Genomic DNA, 23470 nt, shown 5'->3' with positions numbered 1-23470 from the left:
AATGACGTCTCACAACGTGCGTGGCCGTCCTTGGCGGTCAGGAAAGCCACCGCGATCATTGCGCAGACGACACTTCTAGACCGCCAATATTTTTTGTGCGCATCACGTGCTCCACATAAATCGGCCGGAAACGAAGCAATCGGAAAACCTGGATAGGCTAATGAGCAGACCTGATATTTGGACATTGTTGAGAGCTGTGCGATAACTATACTCACCAAGTGATTGCCGGCAGAAGCTCGATCTTCTTCAGACTTCTGTAAGCTGACCATGTATGCAGCTTGGGGCCTATAGTTGTTCCTGAAAAACAGATCATGCTTGTTGTAATGAGTTATTAGCTATATGTGATGGAGTGAAGTAGAGAAAAAGAAGGGGTGCTCAGGCAGGAAGCATTCACATAGAGACGCCAAGTCAGGGGTTGTAGTAACGTGACTTTATTTCAACGATACCAGAAGTCAGTTAGTGGAGCACACAACAAAATACGTCCACTCTCTCTCGCGTCTTTCAGAGTTCTCCCAGTTCTCTCTCACACCCTAGCATGTACTGTAATCAAACTTTAGCTAGAGTCACAAACATCCAATCAAAATCCTAGTAACTATTAGCAACACAACATTCTAAGATAATAAGCCATTCCATTGGTTAAAGACAAGAAGAAGGGGGGGTAAGGGATTACGACCTTCCAACCGCAGCTGATTTGCTTCTCTGTATCAAATTCAAAGGGATTCACACCCTCTTAACGAGACTTTGATCTGAGCGCATCAAACATTACCACACCCACGTGTTATCGGCGGCTACCCCGGGTCTGTCATAACAGTTACACATCTGACCCACCTGCCAGCTCCCCCCCCCCCCCCTGCGGGTTAGGGGGAAGAATTTACCCGATGCTCCCCAGCATGTCGTAAGAGGCGACTAACGGATTTTGTTTCTCCTTTTACCCTTGTTAAGTGTTTCTTGTATAGAATATAGTCAATGTTTGTAAAGATTTTAGTCAAGCAGTATGTAAGAAATGTTAAGTCCTTTGTACTGGAAACTTGCATTCTCCCAGTAAGGTCATATATTGTACTACGTTGCAAGCCCCTGGAGCAAATTTTTGATTAGTGCTTTTGTGAACAAGAAACAATTGACAAGTGGCTCTATCCCATCTCCCCCCTTTCCCCGTCGCGATATAACCTTCATGGTTGAAAACGACGTTAAACACCAAATAAAGAAACCTGCCAGCTGAGCTGGTATTCGGTCCACCCGATCCGACAAAGGAATTAACACCTACTTGAAAACCACTGCTACATGTAGCTAGTCGAGGAATACAGAGACAGACAGGCCGCCATATGACGTAACAACACCTGCAGGCTCCCCTCTCTTTCTAGGAGAGCGGCTTAAGTTCAAAGGATCTACCGGTGACTGGACATGTGCATCTCAACATTTAACTTAGAACAAATAATGGCATTACACAAAACATAAAGCGATCGGCAACATGAACTACAAACACTAGACTGGAAAATAACAAAACTTTACTCTATAATTGGTGACTGGTCACCCTGTCACATATATATATTATAATAGATCCTATCGGTGTTCCAAGCTCTCGCAAACTTCAAAGCATAGCAAACCATGCATGTGGTACAGCTATCTCGCATGAGCTGCGAAAGCTGAGGTTCGAAGTTCTCGCAAAAGAAAGAGCATGTCTTGCTCAGTTGCTGATCAGATACCGAAAAGGTCTATGTAATTACCGCTTTACTCATTATCTCCACTGCAGTTAATCGTCGTTTGAAATATAAATGTAATAGCGCAATAAATTGATTATGTTTCCAAAAACGGCAAAGCTAAGAGGACAAAATGAGTATTTCTGATTCGTCTGACTTTTTTAAGATCAGGTTTCCTCTGATTTTTGAAGGTTTTTACAACGAGAATCCCTGAATATTAAAAAATATGAACTTATGACAATTCAATTTCTCTCTCATCACTTTCTCTCTTTTTCTTTTCACAGGTACTGAGGTAGCTGCATGACAATACCTAACAACCATGGCCACCGACCCAGAGCCCAGAAAGAAAACGCCATCATTGGTGGAACTGCGCACAGATTCCATGGAGTCCCACTGCAGTCCTAGCCGGCCCCGTCGCCTGGAAAGCATCATCAGCGGAGGGGAGGACTGCTACGATTTTCAGCAGGAGATTCAGCTGCTCCTGACAAGACTAGGGGACGTGGAATTCAACCAAGAAAAGGAGCTGACATCGGCAATCTCAGACCTTCAAACTCTGTGGAAAATCTCGCGTCAGGGTGTGCTGGGGAACCTTCGAGTCGTTCTGGCGGATTTGATCACAGAGGAAGAAAATGTGCGCATTTTTCGAAACACGGTGGAATGCATTGCAGGGCTCAATGGATGTTTTGACGGCCAGGACGAGCTGTGGCGATGTGTGAAGCATGTACTGTGCGTCATGTGGAACTGCTCGGACGTCTCCCAAAAACTCTGTCGGAAAATCTGCGAGTGTGGGATTCTACAAATCTGCGTTGCACTCTTGGCTGACGTTTCCAAATCGGGAGACTTTTTCATGGACGACAGGAAGCATTTTCTGGTCAAAGCCTTTCTCGGGCTGCTCCATAATTGCGTCAGAAACTGTTCCGAGTGCAAAGACGCCTTGCAGAAGGCTAACTGCTTGTCCTTCCTCCCCAAGCTTTTCGCCATCCCCAGTCCCATGGTGAAGGCCAAGTCACTCATGGTCACGTCTTACCTTGTCACCGAGCAAGAGAACAACGTCTTGAACTCTTCGGATGACACCATATCTTTCATCGTGCAAGCTCTGGCAGAGAGTTCTAAGTCCAAACACCACGTCTCGGCCAAATACGGAATGAGCTGTTTGGAGATAATGAAGGGTCTCAACAACATTGCCATGAACGACTCGAACAAAGTGAGAATCGTGAACGCGGGTGGTTTGAAGTTGTGTGCCATGTTGGTGGTGTCGGAGGATGAGGATGAAAGAGAGGCTGCGGCCCTGGGAGTTTGGACCTTGGCTTTCGCCGCTGAGAATAAATCCAGGATCATTCAGGAACCTGGCTTGGTTGAAGGTTTGTAATAACAAATTTTCTTGCTCAGTGTGGATTTTATTGCGTGGGTTAAGTGCTGACTTTAAGTGATTTGCATAGGATAACACAAAACAAGACCTATTTTGGACAGCGATGTGGCTAAAATGTGTGTATGGCACTTTAAATGCAATATTTACATAAATCTTTGCGCAATGAGCAAAATAAACTGTAAGTGTAATTGAATTTAAAAAAAAGTTACTGACTGCCACCTATTCCTAGTCTATTTAATTGTCCCCTCTCCCCAAAAAAATCAAGTAAATGGACATAAGGCACACAAAAAAAAGTTGTATGTTTCTGGTAAGGCCAAAAATAAAAAATCTGTTTACGGTATCCCGACCGACCCTATTTTTTCGCGCGACCCTAGACTTTTTTTTGACATTTGGGGAAAAAATTAAAAAAAAGTCTTTGTTTTTTGTCAAAATAACTTAAAAATATGGTTTTTTTGTGGAAAAAAAAAATCCCGACCTACCGACCCTATTTTTTTGGCCTATGTTACGTAAACAGACTTTTTTTTTTTTGCCTATACAAAGAGAAAGACAACACATTACAAAACAAATGAGACAAAAGGGATGCGGGGTTATCCCCCTTGTATCGTCTGCCGTCTGTTACTTTCGTTTTGACGCTTTTTTTAAATTTTTTTTTACAAATGCAATAAAAAAAAGTCTAGGGTCGGCGGGAAAAAACTAGGTAGGGTCGGGTGACCAGAAACATACAACTTTTTGTGTGTGGCCTAAGCGATCAGAACGCAATAAGGCAGTTAGAGGGAGAGAGTTATTGAATTCAGAACCAGTCTTGGTTTAAACAATGTTTTATTTTACATTTACTTATGCATGAAATTTACATACATTTATATAATGAAAACAATTTATGGTGGTGTCATCAAACACATTTTAAACCATACAGTCTTCTGGCACTTCAGACATTCAAAAGCACCAACAAGTGCACACACATTCACACATCGACACACATAGAAGCTCACACACGGCTCTGAAAGCCATGGATCTGCAACATGTACAACGTGTAGAAAACTTTGTATTTTTATCTCAAACACACCTATGTACTTTTTGTTTTACTGGGAGTCTGTCACTTTTTAATAGATCATTGATGATTGAGTATAATGTCAAAGTTACCTCAGTTTGTTGTTTAGGATGGTTTTGTTTCCTTTCGAACTATAGGTCTGAGAATCCTGATAAAAGCAGGCAACAACACGAGCAGCGCCCACCACGCCAGAGGGGCATTGTGGGAGCTTTTTCATGGCCAAGAGAAAGTGGAAATGTCAGGTATAGCATGCATAATGTAGTGTGTATTTTCTTCTTCTTCAGCGTTCCAGAATTTTCTGGTTACATGTGAGCTCGTTTGCCCATTTGGGTTCCCCAAACTATACTCTGAGAGCATTATCGAGTCAGCTAGCTTCACTCCGCTTTCGTTGAGTAGGCATGCTGGGTATTTTCGTGTTTCCATAACCCACCGAACTCTGACATGGATTACAGGATCTTTTCTGTGCGCACTTGGTCTTGTGCTTGCGTGCACACATGAAGGGGGTTAAGTCACTAGCAGGTCTGCACATAAGTTGACCTGGGAGATCGGAAAAATCTCCACTCTTAACCCACCAGGTGGCAGCGACCGGGATTCGAACTCACGACCTCCTGATTAGGAGGCCGACGTCTTACCACCACGCCACTGCGTCCGTCGGTGTGTGTTTGAATGTGTGCTTGGATACAGTGGATCGCCCCTTATAGGACCTGTGTCTGTCTTTTTGTCTTTCTCTCTGTCTGTCTTCTTCCTCACCTTGTCACTGTTTCTGTGTATAGATTTTCGTGGTTATTTTTCACCAATGCTAAGTAAAGTTATTCACAGTCCAAAGAGTACGTATTATAATTACAGTATTATACTCTGGGGACTATACATATATTGCATCAATTTGAAGACTTTGCTTTTTGTTCATTTTTTTCACAACTAAGGTTTCGTGTGAACTATTGAAGTGACTGCTTGTTCGTATGTTTGTAACTACTGTTTTGTATGTTTATGAATGCGTGTTGTGTGTGTGTGTGTGTGTGTGTGTGTGTGTGTGTGTGTGTGTGTGTGTGCATACATGAAATATGTTTGTGTGTGTGTGAGTGTGTGTGTGCATGAGTGTGTGTGTGTGCGGTATGTGTGCAAGCATGCATTATAAGTGTGTGTGTGTGAGTCTATGTGTAATCCTCAGTCTTGTCTAGGAAAATAGTGAGAGGACCAGACAAAAGTTTGTTGTCATAAATTGTATACGGACACTTTAAATTACTTTTTTTTTTATCTTGTTTTTACATTTAGTCAAGTTTTGACTTAATGTTTCAACATTGACTGGGAATCGAGACAAGGGTGGTGTACTGTGTGTATGTACGTGCGTGCGTGCATATTTGCGAGTGTGTGTAGAGTGATTCCGAGAAAACACTGGACCGATCTTTATGAAACTTTACATGAGAGTTCCTGCGAATGATATGTCTCCAGACGTTGTTTTTTTTGTTTTGATAAATGTCTTTGATGACTTTTTTTTTTTTCCAGTGGTGGACAGCAGTGTGCCCCATGTAATGATCAGCTACCAGTGGGAAGCTCAGAAGGTCATGGGCAAGGTCAAGGACACGCTGACACAAGCCGGCTTCAAAGTATGGATGGATGTCGAACACATGAGTGAGTGCAGAAAAAGCTTGGCTGATCTTCAGGGACACAATGCATCAGCGGGGATATGTAACTGAAAAAATTGCAAAGAATGTCAATGCCCATAGCCAACATCAGTGTTGTTCTTAGGCCATGGTCTTTGGTCATTGACCCACATCTGTCTGATCTTATGCTATTGTTCTGACTCCTGGTCAGTTCACTGTCCGATAATTTTGACCTTTAGGTCTTAGACAGAACAATGTTGAATGGCAGACAAATCATTTGAACCTACATATATTTTCAATCCAGGTCCAGTTAGCCAATAATTGTCCTTTGGGATATGAGAAACAGTTAAAGGGAAGTAAGCGCTCTAAATACAGACTACTGTGCAATAGAGTAAGCTAGAGTTAGTTAGGCCACACACACAAAAAGTCTGTTTACGGTAACATAGGAAAAAAAAAATAGGGTCGGTAGGTCGGGAATTTTTATTTTTTTTTATTATTTTTTTTCCTAAATGCCAAATAAAAGTCTAGGGTCGTGCGAAAAAATAGGGTTGGTCGAGATACCGTAAACAGACTATTTTTTTGTTGTTGCCTTATACATGTACTCCTGGCATTTGCATTTAGAGTGGTTACTTCCCTTTATTTCTCAGATCTTAAAATATCGCTCTGCCTCATTTGTTTGAGATTTGTTTATAATAATCATTGTCCTCTGACACTGGCAGGATATTTGGACTTTAACTTTAATCCCTGGGTCTAACGTATTGTTCTCTTGAGTCTGGGAACGACACTGACAATGATGAAAACGTTTTCTGTTTCATTCCAGCTGGCTCAACACTGGAAGCCATGGCACTAGCAGTGGAGAGAGCAAGTGTGGTCCTCATCTGTATGTCCGACAAGTACAAAGCATCTCCCAGTTGTAGAACAGGTCTGTTTGCCTTTTGTTGTTGTATACACTAAGAGACAGAACTAAGGTGATCGACAAGAAGAAGAAGACTAGTACAGTAGAACCCCCTGTTTACGACTTTGGAAAAACCTTGAAAATTAGGTCGTAAAAAGGGGGGATCTTAAAATGGGGGTTTGAGTTTTTGGCCGGTCGGTCATGAATTTGGTTGCAGTGTATGTACTGTCATGTTTACACACAAACACACAGTTGCAGTTTACTGTCATATCAAAACACACACACACACACACACACCCAAACACATTACAGCAGAACAACTTGAACTCAAATTTCAAAGAAAATTTACTCATGGCGTAATGCTCGCTCCCCGCTGAGTGAAGTACATTTGACATTGTGGCGCAACCAGTAAAATCCGAATGTCCTAACTCGATAGAAAGCATAACGACTTTTCTCCCGAATCATCTTTCCGCTCATATGAATGATTCGTCGCCTTGCATCGCTAAACTTGACCACGATCGTTGAGGTCTTCGTACAGGCTCCTCTCTTTGCGTACTTTCGCTTCGCTATCCTTCTCACCATCTAGATAACACCGAGTCATTATCCTTGACAACACACATGATTTTCGTATTCCCGACTCCCAAGGAAGTCGCCGCGGATTGCCACTTCGCTCGATTAGCGATTACTTTATTAGCTCTCTACTCAAGAGTCGGCGCTTTTCTTTTTCTTTCGCGAATCTTCGTTTGTCAACAAGACAGTCGTCGTGACAAGATAGCGTGCAGAAAAAACCCAGATGTATCAGGATCTCGCGCGCGCGAGATTTCATTTTTATTTCTTCTCGCGATAGTTGGAGGAGCGAGAGCCGCCATGTTGTGTTTTCGTCTGCTCGAAATATGCGCAAAAGTCGTAAATCATCCCAAAAAGCTCGGTCGTAAGTCGCGTTTTGGGTCATTATACTTGACGATACACAGGATTTGCGTCTTCCCGACTCCCAAGGAAGTCGCCACGGATTCTATCGTGCGCGAGATTTAGTGTTTTTTTCGTCTCGCGATAGTTCGAGGAGCAAGAGCCGCCATGTATTGTTTTTGTCTGCTCGACTACAAATGCGCGAATGTCGTAATTCATCCCCAAAAGCTCGGTCGTAAGTCGCGTTTTGGGGTGAGTCGTTCACTGGGGGTTCATTATATAGTAGAATGCATCCGTGGTAGCAAAATCGGTCGTAAAAAGGGGGTGGTCGTAAACAGGGGGGTCGCTAAGGGGGAGTTCTTTTGTACAATATTCATCAGATTGCACAATTTTGCTTTATTTTTTTCACAATTCTTCGCCAACCAAAAAAAAAAAAAAAAAAGAGAGATTTTGCAACTCAGTGAACGTCATATGAAAATGGATACACAAACCACAGGATTTCTTTCTTTTTCAGAATCAGAGTACATTTTCCGTCTGAGAAAAGACATCATTCCTCTTAGACTCCAGCGAGGCTATCGGCCCGACGGCTGGCTCGGCATTCTGGTTGGTTCGCGGCTTTACTTCGACTTCAGTAACGATGAGCTGGCCCAGTCCAATCTTCCCAAACTCATCAAGGAGCTGGGAAATCGTGGGAAGATTCACGTTGCTGCTGCACGATCTGCTAATGGTGATTTACCAGAAGGTAAGATCAGTCCCCTTTGGCCCGGGTAGCTCAGGTGGTAGAGCACTGAACTAAATGTGATCCTAGGTCACGGGTTCGAATCCAGGCCACAGGTCAACTTTATGTGCAGATCAACTCAGAGACGGTATCCATGTCCCACCCCCGTGTCGCCACTGTGGCACGTAAAAGACCTCGGTCATTGGAATAAACAGTACTTTATTCAGATATATATAAATACAAAGCCATAGAGTGTAGGATGTAGTAAAGGAGCACAACAAGATGAACCTCAGTCATTCTGCCATAAGTGCAGGTGGCTGGTTACACCTAAACACGCATACAACTGGGTATCTCATCTAAAGTCAAGGTAGCACCCCAGAACATGCCCTTATTGGCTTAATTTGTCGTGATCTAAGATCAGCCCCCTGTTTCTTTGCGGCGACATTAATTTGGCGAGTAAATTGAGTGGATCAAGTATGTAGTGTTTCTTTGGGAACTCTCGCCGTCATAATGGCTAGGATTTGGCGAGAGTTGGCGAGCATGCCTTGGAGGTGCTTTTTATTCAATTAAAAAATAGCGGCTGCACAGCTGCCAAGCCGATTTGCTCTTCTTTTTCGGTATCGACCAATCATGTTTAATTCTTGCAGAGCTAGCCCCCTACTCTTTCATATAAACCCTCGCATTCTTGCATAGCGAGAAGCTAGCTGCAAGCTGCAGTACTTTTTATGTATATTCGCTTATTGATGTATATTTTTTCCATGTTTTTAAAGCGTCATTTCCTGCTAAGTTTACTGATTTTTATATATATATATAAATATATATCTCCCCCCTTCTGAGCACTATATAAATGTTCTATTATTATTATTGTTTAACCCTATTTGGACTACATTGCCTCACATGCAAAAAAACATATGTGGTCAAGACACGTACCAGAAACCGGCATGCAACAGTAATGGCCTAGGCATAACAAAAATGGATCTGGTTTAGACAGGAGCAGAGTAACCGTAAAATCCTCGTAATAGGCACTAAATGACGCATTTCGCTACTGGAAAAATCCAGGATCCGTCCAGAAAGAGTTAAATATTTATACCCTGAACACACTGTTGTCTTGCAGCCCCAGCCACAGCCCCAGCTCCAGAGAAACGGGAGAGCCACCATCGCATATCGTCCCGGCTGTCGCAGCAGATGTCTCGGGATTCGTCACGAGATTCTGGCAGAGAGGCGGTAGTGGAGCTGTGGACGTACACTGAGGTGGTCAAGTGGCTGACTGACCACAAGCTGGGTCACCTTGCTGACAAGTGAGATTGGGGGGGGGGGGGGGGGGTAGGGGTGTGGAGCAGTGGACGTACACTGAGGTGGTCAAGTGGCTGACTGACCACAAGCTGGGTCACCTTGCTGACAAGTGAGACATTGGGGGGGGGGGGGGGGGGGGGGGGGGGTGTGGAGCAGTGGACGTACACTGAGGTGGTCAAGTGGCTGACCAACCCCTGGCTGGGTCACTTTGCCGACAAGTGAGACATGGAGGGGGGGGGGGGGGGTGTGTGTGGAGTTAGAGACCATATCTATGTTCCACCCCTGTGTCACCACAGTGGCACGTAAAAGACCTCGGCCATTCTGCCATAAGTGGCAGGTGGCTGAGTAGCGCGACTCTGTTGCTTCTAGCTACCCACTGGGAGGAATGGACACGAATTTCCCAGCAATAATGTTATGAAAATTAAATGGAAAAAAATTCATGTGTTCTTCCAATCGTTTGTTTATTCATCCGTGGTTTTTTTATTTTATTGGGTCCTTCTTTTATTCCTTTTATTCGTTCATAAATCATTCATTCATTCATTCATTCATTCATTCATTCATTCCAGGTTTTGCTCTATCGATGGCCCACTACTGCTAGAGATGCGGAGAGTGAGAAAAGCGGCGCCAGAGTTTTTCTACCGCACCTTGCAGCAAGATCTTCACCTGGACCTAGCCACCGGCCTGCGCTTCTCTCAACTGTTGGGCAGGCTGATCTGATGACCCCGTGTGGTCAGTTTATTTCAAACTTTTTGAAATATGAAAAATAGTGTACCCCCCCCCCCCCCCCCCCCCCCCCCCCCTTTATGACATAGAAAGATCTAAGAAAATCAGGTGTTGAAAGAGAGGGAGGCCCTAAAACGGAGGTAAATTTACAGAGGCTATGAACAAAAAGTCTGAAAAAGTAAGGTCCTGAGAAAGTAAGGTCCTGAGAAAGTAAGGTCCTGAGAAAGTAAGGTCCTGAAAAAGTAAGGTCCTGAGAAAGTAAGGTCCTGAGAAAGTAAGGTCCTGAAAAAGTAAGGTCCTGAGAAAGTAAGGTCCTGAGAAAGTAAGGTAAGGTCCTGAGAAAGTAAGGTCCTGAGAAAGTAAGGTCCTGAGAAAATAAGGTCCTGAGAAAGTAAGGTCCTGAGAAAGTAAGGTCCTGAGAAAGTAAGGTCCTGAGAAAGTAAGGTAAGGTCCTGAGAAAGTAAGGTCCTGAGAAAGTAAGGTCCTGAGAAAATAAGGTCCTGAGAAAGTAAGGTCCTGAGAAAGTAAGGTCCTGAGAAAGTAAGGTCCTGAGAAAGTAAAGTCCTGAAAAAGTAAGGTCCTGAGAAAGTAAGGTCCTGAGAAAGTAAGGTCCTGAGAAAGTAAAGTCCTGAGAAAGTAAGGTCCTGAGAAAGTAAGGTCCTGAGAAAATAAGGTCCTGAGAAAGGAGGAAGTCTCACAAGGGGGGTTGCACTGTACTTCATGTTAGATATCTTTTTCAAGTCTTAAAAATAGTCATTAGCCCAGCTCCAGATTGCTCAGATTTAGAATGATGGAGAAAATATTTTTTGGGGGGCCTATATACTGCCCAAAGATTTAAGTTTCCTTGCCTGACAGTGTGTCTATCTGGTTTAGTCATTTTGCCATTGCCTTGATTTCTTCTCTGTATTAATTATTCCTCTGTGGTGTTTTTTTTACCAGCAGTGTCTTCTGAATATTCTTTGGAAGAACATTCTGAGGCGAACATCTGTGAGTGTATGTGTGTTTCCTCTAGCTTCATAGAAAATTGACAGCTGTGTACATGTCTGTAGAAGTTTGACTATCTTTTCCTCAACTATATGAGTTTTCTCTCAGAAAAATTGTTCGAACAAGATTCTTATTTTTGTGTGAGCAAAATAACACAATCAGGTCTTCTTACTGATCCTTTGTGACTGTTTAGTTGTGTCCATTTGGGTGCAAAATGATCTGATGTAATTCATATATATTTTATCCCAGCATTGTGGCGATTCTGGCCCGAGGGTTGTGCAATTCTTGTTTTCTTCTTGAACTTTTTCTAGATCTGATCTGTTATTTCTTTAGGGCATAGTAACTTAGTTAGTTGGTAGAGCTCTGGACATGTGATTTTCAGTTTGGAATCCAGACCAGGACGGACAGAGGTCAACGTTATATGCAGAAAGTATTCAAGTTCCACCCCTTTGTCAACTTAAAGTACTGCGGTCATTCAGCTTGAAGAGGCTGATTATGCCTAAACACACATGAGATTTGACGAGGGAAGCAAGTGGGCTTTGAAACAGCGTTTCTAAGGCAATTCTCGCCGCAAGGAACGCTAGGCTTTTCTGACAGTAGGCGAGCATGCCTTGCAGGTTCCCGCTACGCGTGAAAAAAAATGGAGGCTGCACAACTGCCAATCTGATTTGCTGCCCATGGCTGTTTACCGACCAGTGCAGATGACCTTTCTGGTACATGGTATAAACCAATGGTGTTTAATTCTTGCTCATGGGCTTGTGATGCAAGTTCAGTTGTGTCCTATACTTGATATATTAGGATAGGTGATTGGATAATGTAAAAACTTGGTAGTACAGGTATGATGGAAAGTCCTTTTGATAACCTCTGATAGAAGAAAATAGGTTATTTGCTTTTTTATGGTTACACTTTTTTCTCCTTTTATTTTAATGATTTATACTTTAAAATCATTCGTAACACCTTTAGTATCTATTTACCTGATCCTGATTATGAACAATTTGGTTGTGATAAAAACAAATACACACGTTTTGTCTGGGATCAATTTTACGGAACCTTATGATTGGCCAGCGTTTGAATGTTTTCAATTTGAAGGTTGTAACATGTAACTTCTGTTTTGAAGTTTGTAACATGATCTACCTTGAATTTATAATGTTACAATAAAGTAATCCTTTATAATCATGGCTGTGACAGTAATGTGCAATTTGGTTTTTCGTTTTGTCAGCTGTTTCTTACTAATGAGTTTAGTGCCGCATTGTGAAGATATTTTAAGCATTACGATAAAACATTTTACATTTATGTACGTACCATTTTTGAACATGTTTTTGCTGTTCATTTTCTTCCTTTTCTTTTTCTTCTTCTTTTTACGTAGAGGGGGGAATCGAGACGAGGGTCGTGGTGTATGTGTGTGTGTGTGTGTGTAGAGCGATTCAGAGAAAACTACTGGACCGATCTTCATGAAACTTGACATGAGAGATCCTGAGTATGGTATCTCCAGGCGGTTTTTTTCCATTTTTTTGATGATTGTCTTTGATGACGTCATATCCGGCTTTTCGTGAAAGTTGAGGCGGCACTGTCACGCTCTCATTTTTCAACCAAATTGGTTGAAATTTTGGTCAAGTAATCTTCGACGAAGCCCGGACTTTGGTATTGCATTTCAGCTTGGAGGCTTAAAAATTAATTAATGAGTTTGCTCATTAAAGTTGTCATTAAAATCGATTTTTCGCAAACAGATTTAAAATTGATTGCATCGTATTCTTCATCACATTTTGAATCTAAAAATATATACATATGTTATGTTTACTCTTAAAATGTGATCACAATTAACGAAAATAGATTAATTAGTCTTACGATTAAAATTTAAGAAATCGATCCAAAAATGATTTCATCTTATTCTTTATCATTTCCTGATTCCAAAAACATATAGATATGATAGGTTGTATTCAAAACAAGCTCAGAAAGTTAACAAGAATACAGAAAAGCGCGCTTTCCTGCTTAGCACAATACGCTACCGCGCTAATCTGGCGTGTCAATATCACTACATTTTGCACGTGGGAGGTGAGCGATTTCCTTCACGCGGGGATTGACGAAGCTGTACTGTCTTGGTGAAAAAATACAGTGCGTTCAGTTTCATCCCGTGAGTTCGACAGCTTGACTAAATGTAATTTCGCATTACGCGACTTTGTTTGTTTTCACCTTCTCCGTCTTCTTCTTGTTGCTGTTTAGAGGTATATTTTTTGTACCAACCATTTGTCGAGGATAGCGTAGGCACCCGGTCTGCTCCCCGCCTAAAAAAGGCCAGTGCCGTTCCGTCTTCGAGGGACTGCGTGGGTTTCATTTCGGAGTTTTCCTTCTCCTAGACGAGTTTCCTTCCATGGATGATGAGCCTCCTCTACCCTCGTTTTGAATTCAGAGTGGTCTTCTCTTAGGATAGCTGCCTGCCAGGGTTGACGAGCCTATCCTGCCCGGCTATTTGACCCATAGCTGGAGGTTGGTTCGTGGGCACCTGGGCGTTTCCACACACCGGTGGGCCCGCATGCCGCACGTCTAGGGGCCAACCTCCTCCGAGTCCTTGTAGTCTAGCCTGGGGCCTTGCGGTACCCAGTTTACGCCTGTCGCCGCGATGGAGGCACTACATAGGGCTTGTTGTGGAGAGGTTATTGTACTGGCAGGAGAGACTGACGCATTCTGCTCTCTTTTCGCATTGTCCTAAAAAGGACAGACGGTGCTAGCCAGCGGTGAGGGCTGAAAGCGAGAAGTGACAAGCACAAGACACTTCGCCAACACACTAGACACGTCACACAACCATTTGGCAGGCATTTTTTGTACCAATACTCAACCTCAACTGATCTCAAGTGCAATAGTTTACACACATGTACATGTTTGGTTGTGCTGAATTTGCTCAATGTGAATGTTCTTTAATTATTCTCCTGTATCATCAGAGAGTCTTTTATGATTTTGTGTGTGATGGTTGTTGTTTCGTGATATTGTCAAAAAAACTGTTGCTTCATTTGGTATTATGCACTACATTTTACTGTTACATGTACTTACTTTACTTTTGGATATACATGAAGCCATTTTTGAAGTTTTGCTTGGTCTGGTGTCTTGTCTCTGTTTTTGCGGCCATGTTGAAGTTTCTAGTCTCTGTTTTTAACAGTTTACTTGTTATGGATATTTTTTGGGTAGAATTGTGGAATTTTTTCATTGTCTTTAGAAGAGTTGTATTTTTGAAAGGTGAGGCCAGCTAACTAAATAAATATCAGTGGGAATTACCAGCTGCGTGGAGACATATGCTGTTCCCACTTCAGAAATAGAGAATACTACGTCATGGCTTGCTGTGTCGTACCAGATTTACACGGTTTTTTTTTTAATATTGAATTGCGAGGGAAAGTGAGTTCCATGTTCCAAAATATGTTCCACTGTATTTATAGTTAAGTTGCCTCTTCTTCAAGAAATACAACTCTTCCACTGCCAATACGAGCCTGACAGAGTTATTTCAGGAATCTGTCTATTGTGAGAATGATCAGTGATTATTGAGATTATAAGCTATGGTGCTTTTGTTAAGAGCTAGAGCATTAAAACAACATCTTTTTTGAAACATGTTATAATGTTTGTTAAGATTAAATATTACAGATGTTCAAATTGGTGTGTAAATGTGTATTTTTGATGAGTCAATATTTTTCTATGGATGTCTTATAAGCTGCTTACTTAGTACACATGTACTGATGCAACCGCGGAAGTGCTGTGTTAATTAAATGTGAGGTTTTTCTTCTGAGTAAAAAATTAGAAAAATGAATCCAATGATCTTGTTAAGTTGTGTGAATTTTTTTTATTTTTTTTAACCATTTGTGACCCTCCACCACGGAATGAGTCGCATGTCACCTCAGGCAGTTCTGCGCTAGGCCTAATATATGTCCGGGTTGTGTGAGGTATCAGTGTGAGGTCCACCTTAGTCACAGGCTTATAACTCGAAAGTTTTCGCTCTGTTCTAAAACAATTTTCACCACTGGATACAGCTTAAAAAACTCTTGAAGAAAATGTAAAAATATAAAAATCATTCAGAGGTGACATGCGACTCATTCCATGGTGGAGGGTCACATTTAGTATTTCTAAGGTATAAGAATTTTAATGACAACTTCTTGGATCAGATAAAAGCTAAACAAGGCAATTTACTTCACAAATCATGTCGGGTGCATTCCCTGCAGGTATACAGGATAAACGCCCACAGGGAATGCACCCCCTTTTGGTCAACATAGATCCCTTCTGCATAAGTAAAGGGATCAATCTTACTATATAGAGTCTTAAAACAGAGGTTCCACAGTGTGCACAAAAGGCAGTCATGGAAATAGGAAGGGGCATGGTATTTTAATTTTTTTATTTTTTGTTCATTTACATGGGTGGGATTCTTCCGGTATATATATTCCGGAAATCCGTATTCGTAATAGTGACGTTTTTTTGGGTGTTGATTATACAAATCCTTCAGTGTCTGGGGGGGGGGGGGGGGGGGCCAGACCCCCACCCCCCCCCCCCCCCCCCCCCCCCTTAAAATTCTTTAGGATTCATGACATTTTTCAGTCCCACCCATGTATTTAGGTAAGCCAATAGTTCATTTTATAAAATCATTTGTACTTAATGAAAGTGGATTTATTGATTGTTTTACATCAATAAAACCCCAGACCGTCCTGTTTATGTTTTCACAGTTTAAAATAACATATACACAATTTAAATAATAGGATTTTTGTGCGAAATTAGCGGTTACTGTACGTATTCCTGTTTGCATCAGTAAAATAAATATTCGTGGAAGAAAAGAGATATTGTTATCTACTCATTATCTGCGTGTCTGTTTGATTTTGTCTGTCTGTATGTCTGACTGACTGTTTCGGTCTACATGTATCTCTCTTTTTCTGTGTGTGTGTGTGTGTGTGGTTTTTTTACTCTCTCTGTGTGTGTGTACCCCCCGCGGGTTAGGGGGAGTCCCATATTGGTTGGGACGAGAAAGAATTTACCCGATGCTACCCAGCATGTCGTAAGAGGCGACTAACGGTTCTGTTTCTCCTTTTACCCTTGTTAAGTGTTTCTTGTATAGAATATAGTCAATGTTTGTAAAGATTTTAGTCAAGCAGTATGTAAGAAATGTTAAGTCCTTTGTACTGGAAACTTGCATTCTCCCAGTAAGGTCATATATTGTACTAAGTTGCAAGCCCCTGGAGCAATTTTTTGATTAGTGCTTTTGTGAACAAGAAACAATTAACAAGTGGCTCTATTCCATCTCCCCCCTTTCCCCTATCCCATCTCCCCCCTTTCCCCGTGGCGATATAACCTTGAATGGTTGAAAACGACGTTAAATACATTTCGGCTTCTGCCATAAATGATTTTATGACGAGCTACAACCATCTTTTAGCCTAACATTCGATGGAGGCTAAAGAACACACTTATCCATAAACGGTTCAGTTGTATGCAGACTCAGTGTCACGTGGGAAGAGTCTAGCTTTAGCCTCTTCGGATCCTGAGTCTACACAGAGAACAACGCTAAACGAATTTGCTACAAGGAAAAAGGACGCACAAGCTTCAACGCCAGAATACGGTTTCAAATTTGTTTTTTAATATTTGTTGTTAGTTAAAGCTGGGATTATATGTAACTTTGCATGATTTAATTCCACGAGAAATGGCAGTTGTTGATAAATTTGGCATCGCGTGGGTTCGGCAGCTGCAGGCCCAGGGGCCTTTCCTTTGTTCTCGCTCACAGAAAGAGCAGGTCTGGGACTGGGAGTCCCCCCCATAACATCTTATTGGCACCAGGATACGAGGAAATAAAGTAAAAAATACGGAGCGCAGGAGTGGGGCAGTGGTGCAAATCTAATAATTTAGTGCACCCACCGATTGTTTGATTTAGACGTTGGTCTGGAATGGCCACTTAAAAAATTACTGACGGGGCCTTAGGGACGAGACGATAGCGTGTGACCTAATTAGCAGTCGGCTGTAACCGAGCCTGCTGCGATTGGCGGCACCACTACGGACTTAGGCTGAAAAGCACGAGTGTCTCGTTCTGACTACCACTGGTACTTGTCATTGTTTTAGTCCACCTTTTGCAAATAAACTAAGGTATTATAATATACCTGAAGCCTTATGAGTTAGTTGCTGTCTAGCAGTATTTAGTAAATAAAAAAAAAATAAAAAAAAAATAATAATAATAATAAATAAATAAATAAATAAAATAAAAATAATAATAATAATAATAAATAAATAATTAAAAAATAAATAAATAAATAAAAAAATAAAAAAAGTTGCAGTATTTGCCAGCAATGAGGATGATAATTTAGGGACATCTGTAGCAAGTAACTGCCATCTGACGGTTAAGTATTTTTTAGGGGCCAGTCAATATTAGTAATAAAGGCTGGGGTGGTAAAGTAATTCTATAGAATTAAACTGATGGTATTAGTTTGTCCAGATCAAGATGTCAGCTCGTGGTCGACCGAAGCGACGGAACCAGGGAAGACGACCTGCCTGGCACGACGAAGAACCCCCCAGGGGATCGGGCGGTGCAAGTAGGCAGCAACAAGCAAAGAAACGGCGTGTAGCCGTGGAGGAGCCCTCCAGCCCTGGAGAAGACGACAGCCAGGATGCCTGGTACGAGAACGCTGGGACGTCAGCCGCAAGAGACGCACGACCGGAAGGTATGGAAGAGGCATTACTGAATAGACTGAGGGTGCTAGAGGAGGCGTTAGGATGCCAGGCAGCGCGCCAGAAAGGCCAAGCGCTGGATTCTCTGGCCATCACTGTGCCACCTGAGGTAAAAGAAAAAATTTTGCTGGGGAAATTTGTGGAGATGCATGTGCTCCTGGCAAAATCCTTCCTTGACAGGCCAGAGGAAAAGGCTGTGATGTTTGTTCAGAACGAGCAAGGCAATCTGGTCCCTAGGCTAGAGAGAAAGAACAAAACGGAGCTGACCATCAACCAGTGGACCACAGCGTTCCATGTCCTGATGAGCGTGTATTTGCAGCAGCACCCCGATAGGCTGCAAGACATGCTGGCCTATGTGGAACTCATAAGGGGGGCTGCCCGGGACAACCCTGGGAATGCATGGCTGCTGTATGATCAGCAGTTCCGGTCCAGACTAGAGGCCGATCCTACTCGCCCATGGGGCATGATAGATAGCCAGCTGTGGCTGCAGTTATTCTGCAAACCAGTAGTGGCTGCCCCGGCAGGCAAGGTGAGCCCTGCTGTCGACCAAAAGGGGGGTGCTTATGCAGGGAAAGGCCAGCGAGGGGTGTGTCGGTTTTTTAATCGACCCAAAGGTTGTCAGCGAGACAACTGCGCCTATGCGCACAAGTGTGCACAATGCAGCTCCAGTTCCCATGGCCAGAGCACCTGTGCAAAGAAGGGTACACAAGATAAGGGGGAGACCAGTAGTGGGCGCCCCTTTCAGTCAACAACAGGACAGAAGGCTCAGTGAGGTGGTTCACATCCCTCCTGGCCTAGACTTAACAGGGCTAGCCAACACGCCCATCTGTATGTATAGCTTAGTTAAGTGGTTAGAGCATTACCCGAATAGAGAAGATGCACAGCTCATAGAGGAAGGCTTTAGTCAGGGATTTAGGATACCATTTCAGGGGGAAAGAAAACAACAGTTACCAAAAAATCACGGATCTGCTCGTAGACAGCCACTATTAGTGTTACAGAAATTGTTAGAGGAGGTCAGGTTAGGAAGAGTGGCTGGGCCATTTTTGGATTGGCCCATTGATGACCTGATTGTCTCCCCGGTGGGGCTGGTAGAAAAATCAACACCAGGGGAATACAGGCTTATATTTGATCTTTCGTACCCGCATGGGCAGTCTGTTAATGACGGGATACCAGCGGAGTTATGCACTGTGCAATACACCAGTTTTGATGCGGTAACCACCATGGTTAAGAAACTTGGGCGGGGGTCCCATTTAGTGAAGGTTGATATCAAGTCTGCATTTAGGTTGCTTCCCATACACCCGGATGATTTCAGTCTGTTGGGCATGTCAGTGGACGGCTACTTGTTTGTGGATAAGTCTCTACCATTCGGCTGTGCCATCTCCTGTTCCTTGTTTGAAAAGTTCAGTACCTTTCTTGAGTGGTGTGTACAACAAGCTTCCATGTCCAGTGATGTGATTCATTATTTGGATGATTTTTGTGGGGGCGGTGTGTCAGAGGACAAGGCTAAAAGGATGTTAGACAGCCTGCTCGACACATTTAACGAGCTAGGCGTACCCGTAGCTCCTGAAAAAGTAGAAGGTCCTACTACATGTCTCAAGTTTCTCGGACTAGAAGTTGATACTGTTGCCCTGCAGGTGCGCATCCCAGAAGATAAGCTAAATGACCTCAAAGAGCTTGTCGCGAGCTTTTTGAACGGCAGGAAGAAGATCACTCTTCGTCAGTTACAGTCCTTGATTGGAAAGTTGAACTTTGCCTGTAGGGCAATCGTACCCGGGAGAGCTTTTTGCAGGAGACTGATTGATGCCACAAGAGGGGTCCAGAAGCCACATCACCACATACGGGTTACTGAGGACATGCGTCAGGATTTGCTAGTGTGGAGCTCCTTTTTGGAGATGCACAATGGGATCAGCATCATGCTGGAAGAAAGATGGGTTGACACCTCTCACCTTAACCTCTACACGGACGCGGCAGGAGGTGTAGGCTTTGGGGCTTTTTTCTGTGGGCATTGGGCATGTGGGGCCTGGCCAGTTGAGTGGCGTAGCAATGACCCAGACATAACGTTCAAGGAACTTTTTCCCATTGTCCTTGCAATTCACCTGTGGGGAAAAGAGCTGAGTAACCAGAAAGTATTATTTCATTGTGATAACATGGCAGTTGTTTGTATAATCAACCGCCAAACTACCCGCTCAAGGCCAACCATGGGACTTGTGAGAACGTTGGTCAGTGTTTGCCTTGAGCATAACATCCTATTCAGGGCAAAGCACATACCAGGCATCAGAAATGAAGTTGCTGATTCTCTTTCCCGGTTGCAGCTCAAGCGGTTCAGGGCCCTTGTTCCGGGTGCCGACACCCAACCGACAGAAGTCCCGCACGCCTTACTGCGGCAACTACAGCAGAAGTGAAGCGGCTTGTTTCAGCGGCCTTTGCTCCAGCAACGCAGGCAGCATACAAGCAAGGGATTGAAAGCTTTGAGGTTTTTAGAGGGGAACATGGTTTGGGGCATGAGTGGCCTGTACCGTCACAGCATGTTATTCATTTTGCTGCCCATCTCTCACTAACGGGAAGGGCCCATACAACGGCTCGCACCTATTTGGCTGGGATTGGTGCAAAACACAAGCTGAATGGATGGGATGACCCCACAGAGCATTTCCTGTTGAAGAAGTTATTGCAGGGCATGGCTAAGCTAGATAGACGACAGGATCAAAGGAAACCTATCACTTTTCAGAGACTCAAGGATTTAATTGGTGTCCTCCCGGGGGTGTGTGCTAATACTTTTGAACAGGCACTGTTTACAGCAGCCTTTTGCTTTGCCTTTTTTGGTTTCTTTCGGGTCAGTGAAATAGTGGGCCAAGGGAACGCAGTAAAGGGAGGGCGAACTGGGATCAGTTATGCTGATGTGGTACTAGGAGAAGACCTGACCGTCCATATTGCGGGGTCGAAAACAGACCAAGCAAACAAGGGCGAAAAGGTTGTGATGCGTAGAGTCGAGAGGCATCCCCAAGTTTGCCCAGTGAGAGCGATGGAGGCTTACCTTAGGGTTAGACCATGTGGACCGGGCCCGCTGTGGAAGCACTTTGATGGGTCATCACTGACCCGATACCAATTTCAGGCGGTTCTAAAGAAAGGGGCTAGCGTTCTGGGTTGGAAAGTAAACAGGTTCACTTCCCACTCATTCCGTATTGGGGCAGCAACCACAGCTGCGGTCAATGGCACGCCCATGAGAGACATTATGGCTTTGGGAAGGTGGGGATCACAAGCAGTGACAAAGTATGTCAGGCCCGACTTGGAGTGATAGTATGGGTCTTGTGTAAATAGAATAGTGGTCAGGTTTTCACCGCCAAAAAATTTTGTGTGTTTGTATGAGGCTGGTTCACACCGCTGCAGCGTTTGTTTTTACTTTGTGTTTTTCTTTAATATTTCAGAGTTACTGCTTTGGAAGGTTGTCACCTCCAAGTAGTGACGACAAAAGGTACATGTATAGAAATGAGTTCATGTTTTAGTCCTAATCCACCTTTTCTATAGTAGTTCCAGGAGTCCTTATCCTGGGATCAAGTCTGGTGGTCAGGCTGCAGCAGTTCTGCAGTACAAAAGGCACTGGGCTTCAGCTACCGCTGCCGGTGGTGTGGGCTGGGAAGTCCGGCCTTGGGTTTCCCCGGGCTCGGGCCAAGCTGATTGAAGCACTGGAGGACGCCCCCTCACCGAGCTATGTGGTACTCCACGTCGGAGGGAACGACGTGTGCCGGGTTGACCAGAAGCACTGGCGTGAGGAACTCGATGAACTGGTATGCTTTGTTAGGGCTTTTTGCCCGAAGGCGACCGTTGTCTGGTCGGACATGCTCCCGCGAAATTCGTGGAGACATGAAAGCTTTTCCAACGGGGGAGAAAATTCCCGCAAAAAATTAAACCGAAAGGCGAGAGGCCGCATTATGCAAGAGAAAGAAAAGGGACGGATTGTTTACCACCCAAATTTTGACCACAGCCACCTTGCCGAAGATGGGGTGCATTTGAGCACCAAGGGGCTGGACCAGTTCAAAGCTGACTTTGAACTGCAATTAACAGCTATGATTTTAGGCTAAAAGGGGGCTGGAATGGGTACGGATTGGCGAAAAACATCTATAGAATAGCTGTTAGGTGGCGGAAGATAGGCATGGAAAAGGGGAACACTTTACATGTCTGTCTATTTCAGTTTGTTAAAGTTTTAAAACATGTAATTTCTAGTGAAAATGAAACCTTTTAGAGCTTTTCGTAGCTGTACTGCAGGACCCCAGTGTGAGCCCTAACAAGCCACGGGATGTGGTGCGGTTCGGGGTCCTGTCACCTCCAGATAGCCTGAAAGCCTAGAATTCCTCTGTGAGGAGCTGGGAGCAGCGCACTTACAAAAACAGCAGCATGTATGCCTAAAGAAAGCACTGGGTTGGTTTACATCACCCACATGCTAGCTGAGGTAGTGCTAGGATGGTCAGAAAGACCTGTTGCTGGTCAGTCAATCTGGGGCCAGCTAACTGGGGGGGAAGGGGTTGCTAATAGTGTTCACTTTAACCATGTCTATCTGCTACCTATCCGTGCCCATTCATATGCCAAATATGTATAATACAAAGATTGCAACATGTGGAAAAACATGAATAAATGTGTATTGAACTGTTCATACCTCTTGTGTCTTCAACTTACCTCCCTTGGCATAGTAGAGCGAATTGCTGATCATCACTTTTGTAAGTGCATTGACAAAGTATAATTGGCCCAGCATAACTGTAACGGTTATTTGGATTGGTATCCTAACTGCGATCGCCCAGTTGAAAAAAGGTTATGTGTGATACCACAACTGGAGGATCAGTGGTAGGATAGTGATTGGGATAGAATGTCATTTGTGATGCCAAGGGTGGTTTTTGTGTTGCATGGTTGTTGTCTCGTAATAAACACCAAATAAAGAAAGAAAGAATGTGTGTGTGTACCCAGCCATTCTGAAGGTGGTTAACATGTGACACAGATATTCCAATGGCACTGTATTTAAAACTGTCTATGGGGAGTGATTATAGATTACCTCAACATCATTTGTTCTTTTACTTTGTTGTCTCTTTCAATTCAGCGGTTTTCTAGGGAACGGGGGGGGGGGGGGGGGGTGTATCATCAAGAGTTTAATGTGGACATTTGTTCACCGACTTTCGATACAGAGGAACCCCTCCTTTTTACGACCTCCAAAAATTTGAGTAAATCGGGTCAAAACGGAGGTATATTGACAGAGGTTATAAGAGGGGTGATCGCAGAGGGTCCCGGGGTCGAGGGGTCTCACGAGGAGTTTACTGTGGGCAGTTAGTCCGTTGTTTCACCAAATGTCAGTATTGTGGCATTCCATAGAGGGCAGCGTGAATCGGTGTTGTCGGTGTGACTAGGAGGGGGAGAGGGCGGAACTGGAGAAGGGGAAACAGAAAGGTCAGTGAAAGCACAGGCACAAGTCATTGACACATGCCCGCGCCGCGCACACACCCTCACCCACGTACACACACGTAGCCTACACACACACTGGCACACACACACTGACACACCCTCTATTACATTTCAACTCC

At 43.7% G+C, this 23470-nt stretch overlaps 2 protein-coding genes across 3 annotated transcripts; both read left to right on the top strand.

The window, feature by feature from the left end:
- Positions 1 to 1985: 1985 nt before the first annotated feature.
- On the top strand, positions 1986 to 10294 carry LOC138946583 (uncharacterized). Its single transcript, XM_070318029.1, has 8 exons — positions 1986 to 3058; positions 4252 to 4356; positions 5618 to 5743; positions 6536 to 6637; positions 8031 to 8258; positions 9349 to 9532; positions 9565 to 9636; positions 10094 to 10294. The coding sequence occupies exons 1-8, from the start codon at positions 2017 to 2019 to the stop codon at positions 10242 to 10244; spliced, it is 2010 nt and encodes a 669-aa protein (XP_070174130.1). The 5' UTR covers positions 1986 to 2016; the 3' UTR covers positions 10245 to 10294.
- A 7245-nt stretch (positions 10295 to 17539) lies between these two features.
- LOC138947589 (uncharacterized) lies at positions 17540 to 21425 on the top strand. 2 transcript variants are annotated; one of them, XM_070319093.1, is made up of 2 exons: positions 17540 to 17902; positions 20222 to 21425. In XM_070319093.1, exons 1-2 carry the CDS (start codon positions 17683 to 17685, stop codon positions 21199 to 21201), a joined length of 1200 nt encoding a protein of 399 aa, XP_070175194.1. In that variant the 5' UTR covers positions 17540 to 17682; the 3' UTR covers positions 21202 to 21425. The 2 variants fall into 2 exon arrangements, with proteins under 2 accessions (XP_070175194.1, XP_070175195.1); XM_070319094.1 differs by lacking the exon at positions 20222 to 21425 and having other exon boundaries at positions 17575 to 19697.
- The last annotated feature ends 2045 nt before the right edge of the window (positions 21426 to 23470 follow it).

Source organism: Littorina saxatilis, linkage group LG14 (genome assembly GCF_037325665.1).
Source record: "Littorina saxatilis isolate snail1 linkage group LG14, US_GU_Lsax_2.0, whole genome shotgun sequence".
Lineage (NCBI taxonomy): Eukaryota > Metazoa > Mollusca > Gastropoda > Littorinimorpha > Littorinidae > Littorina > Littorina saxatilis.
Note: the sequence above shows the minus strand (reverse complement) of the source record. Positions and strands in the feature narration are given on the sequence as shown.

Excerpts from the sequence above, each read along its gene's own strand:
- LOC138946583 (XM_070318029.1), top strand. The coding sequence starts at position 2,017 with ATGGCCACCGACCCAGAGCCCAGAAAGAAAACGCCATCATTGGTGGAA. Across the intron at positions 6,638-8,030 it reads ATCTCCCAGTTGTAGAACAG|AATCAGAGTACATTTTCCGT; the intron begins GTCTGTTTGCCT and ends TTTCTTTTTCAG. Across the intron at positions 9,533-9,564 it reads CTGGGTCACCTTGCTGACAA|TGTGGAGCAGTGGACGTACA; the intron begins GTGAGATTGGGG and ends GGGGGGTAGGGG.
- LOC138947589 (XM_070319093.1), top strand. The coding sequence starts at position 17,683 with ATGTCAGCTCGTGGTCGACCGAAGCGACGGAACCAGGGAAGACGACCT. Across the intron at positions 17,903-20,221 it reads AAGAGACGCACGACCGGAAG|CTCAAGCGGTTCAGGGCCCT; the intron begins GTATGGAAGAGG and ends TCCCGGTTGCAG.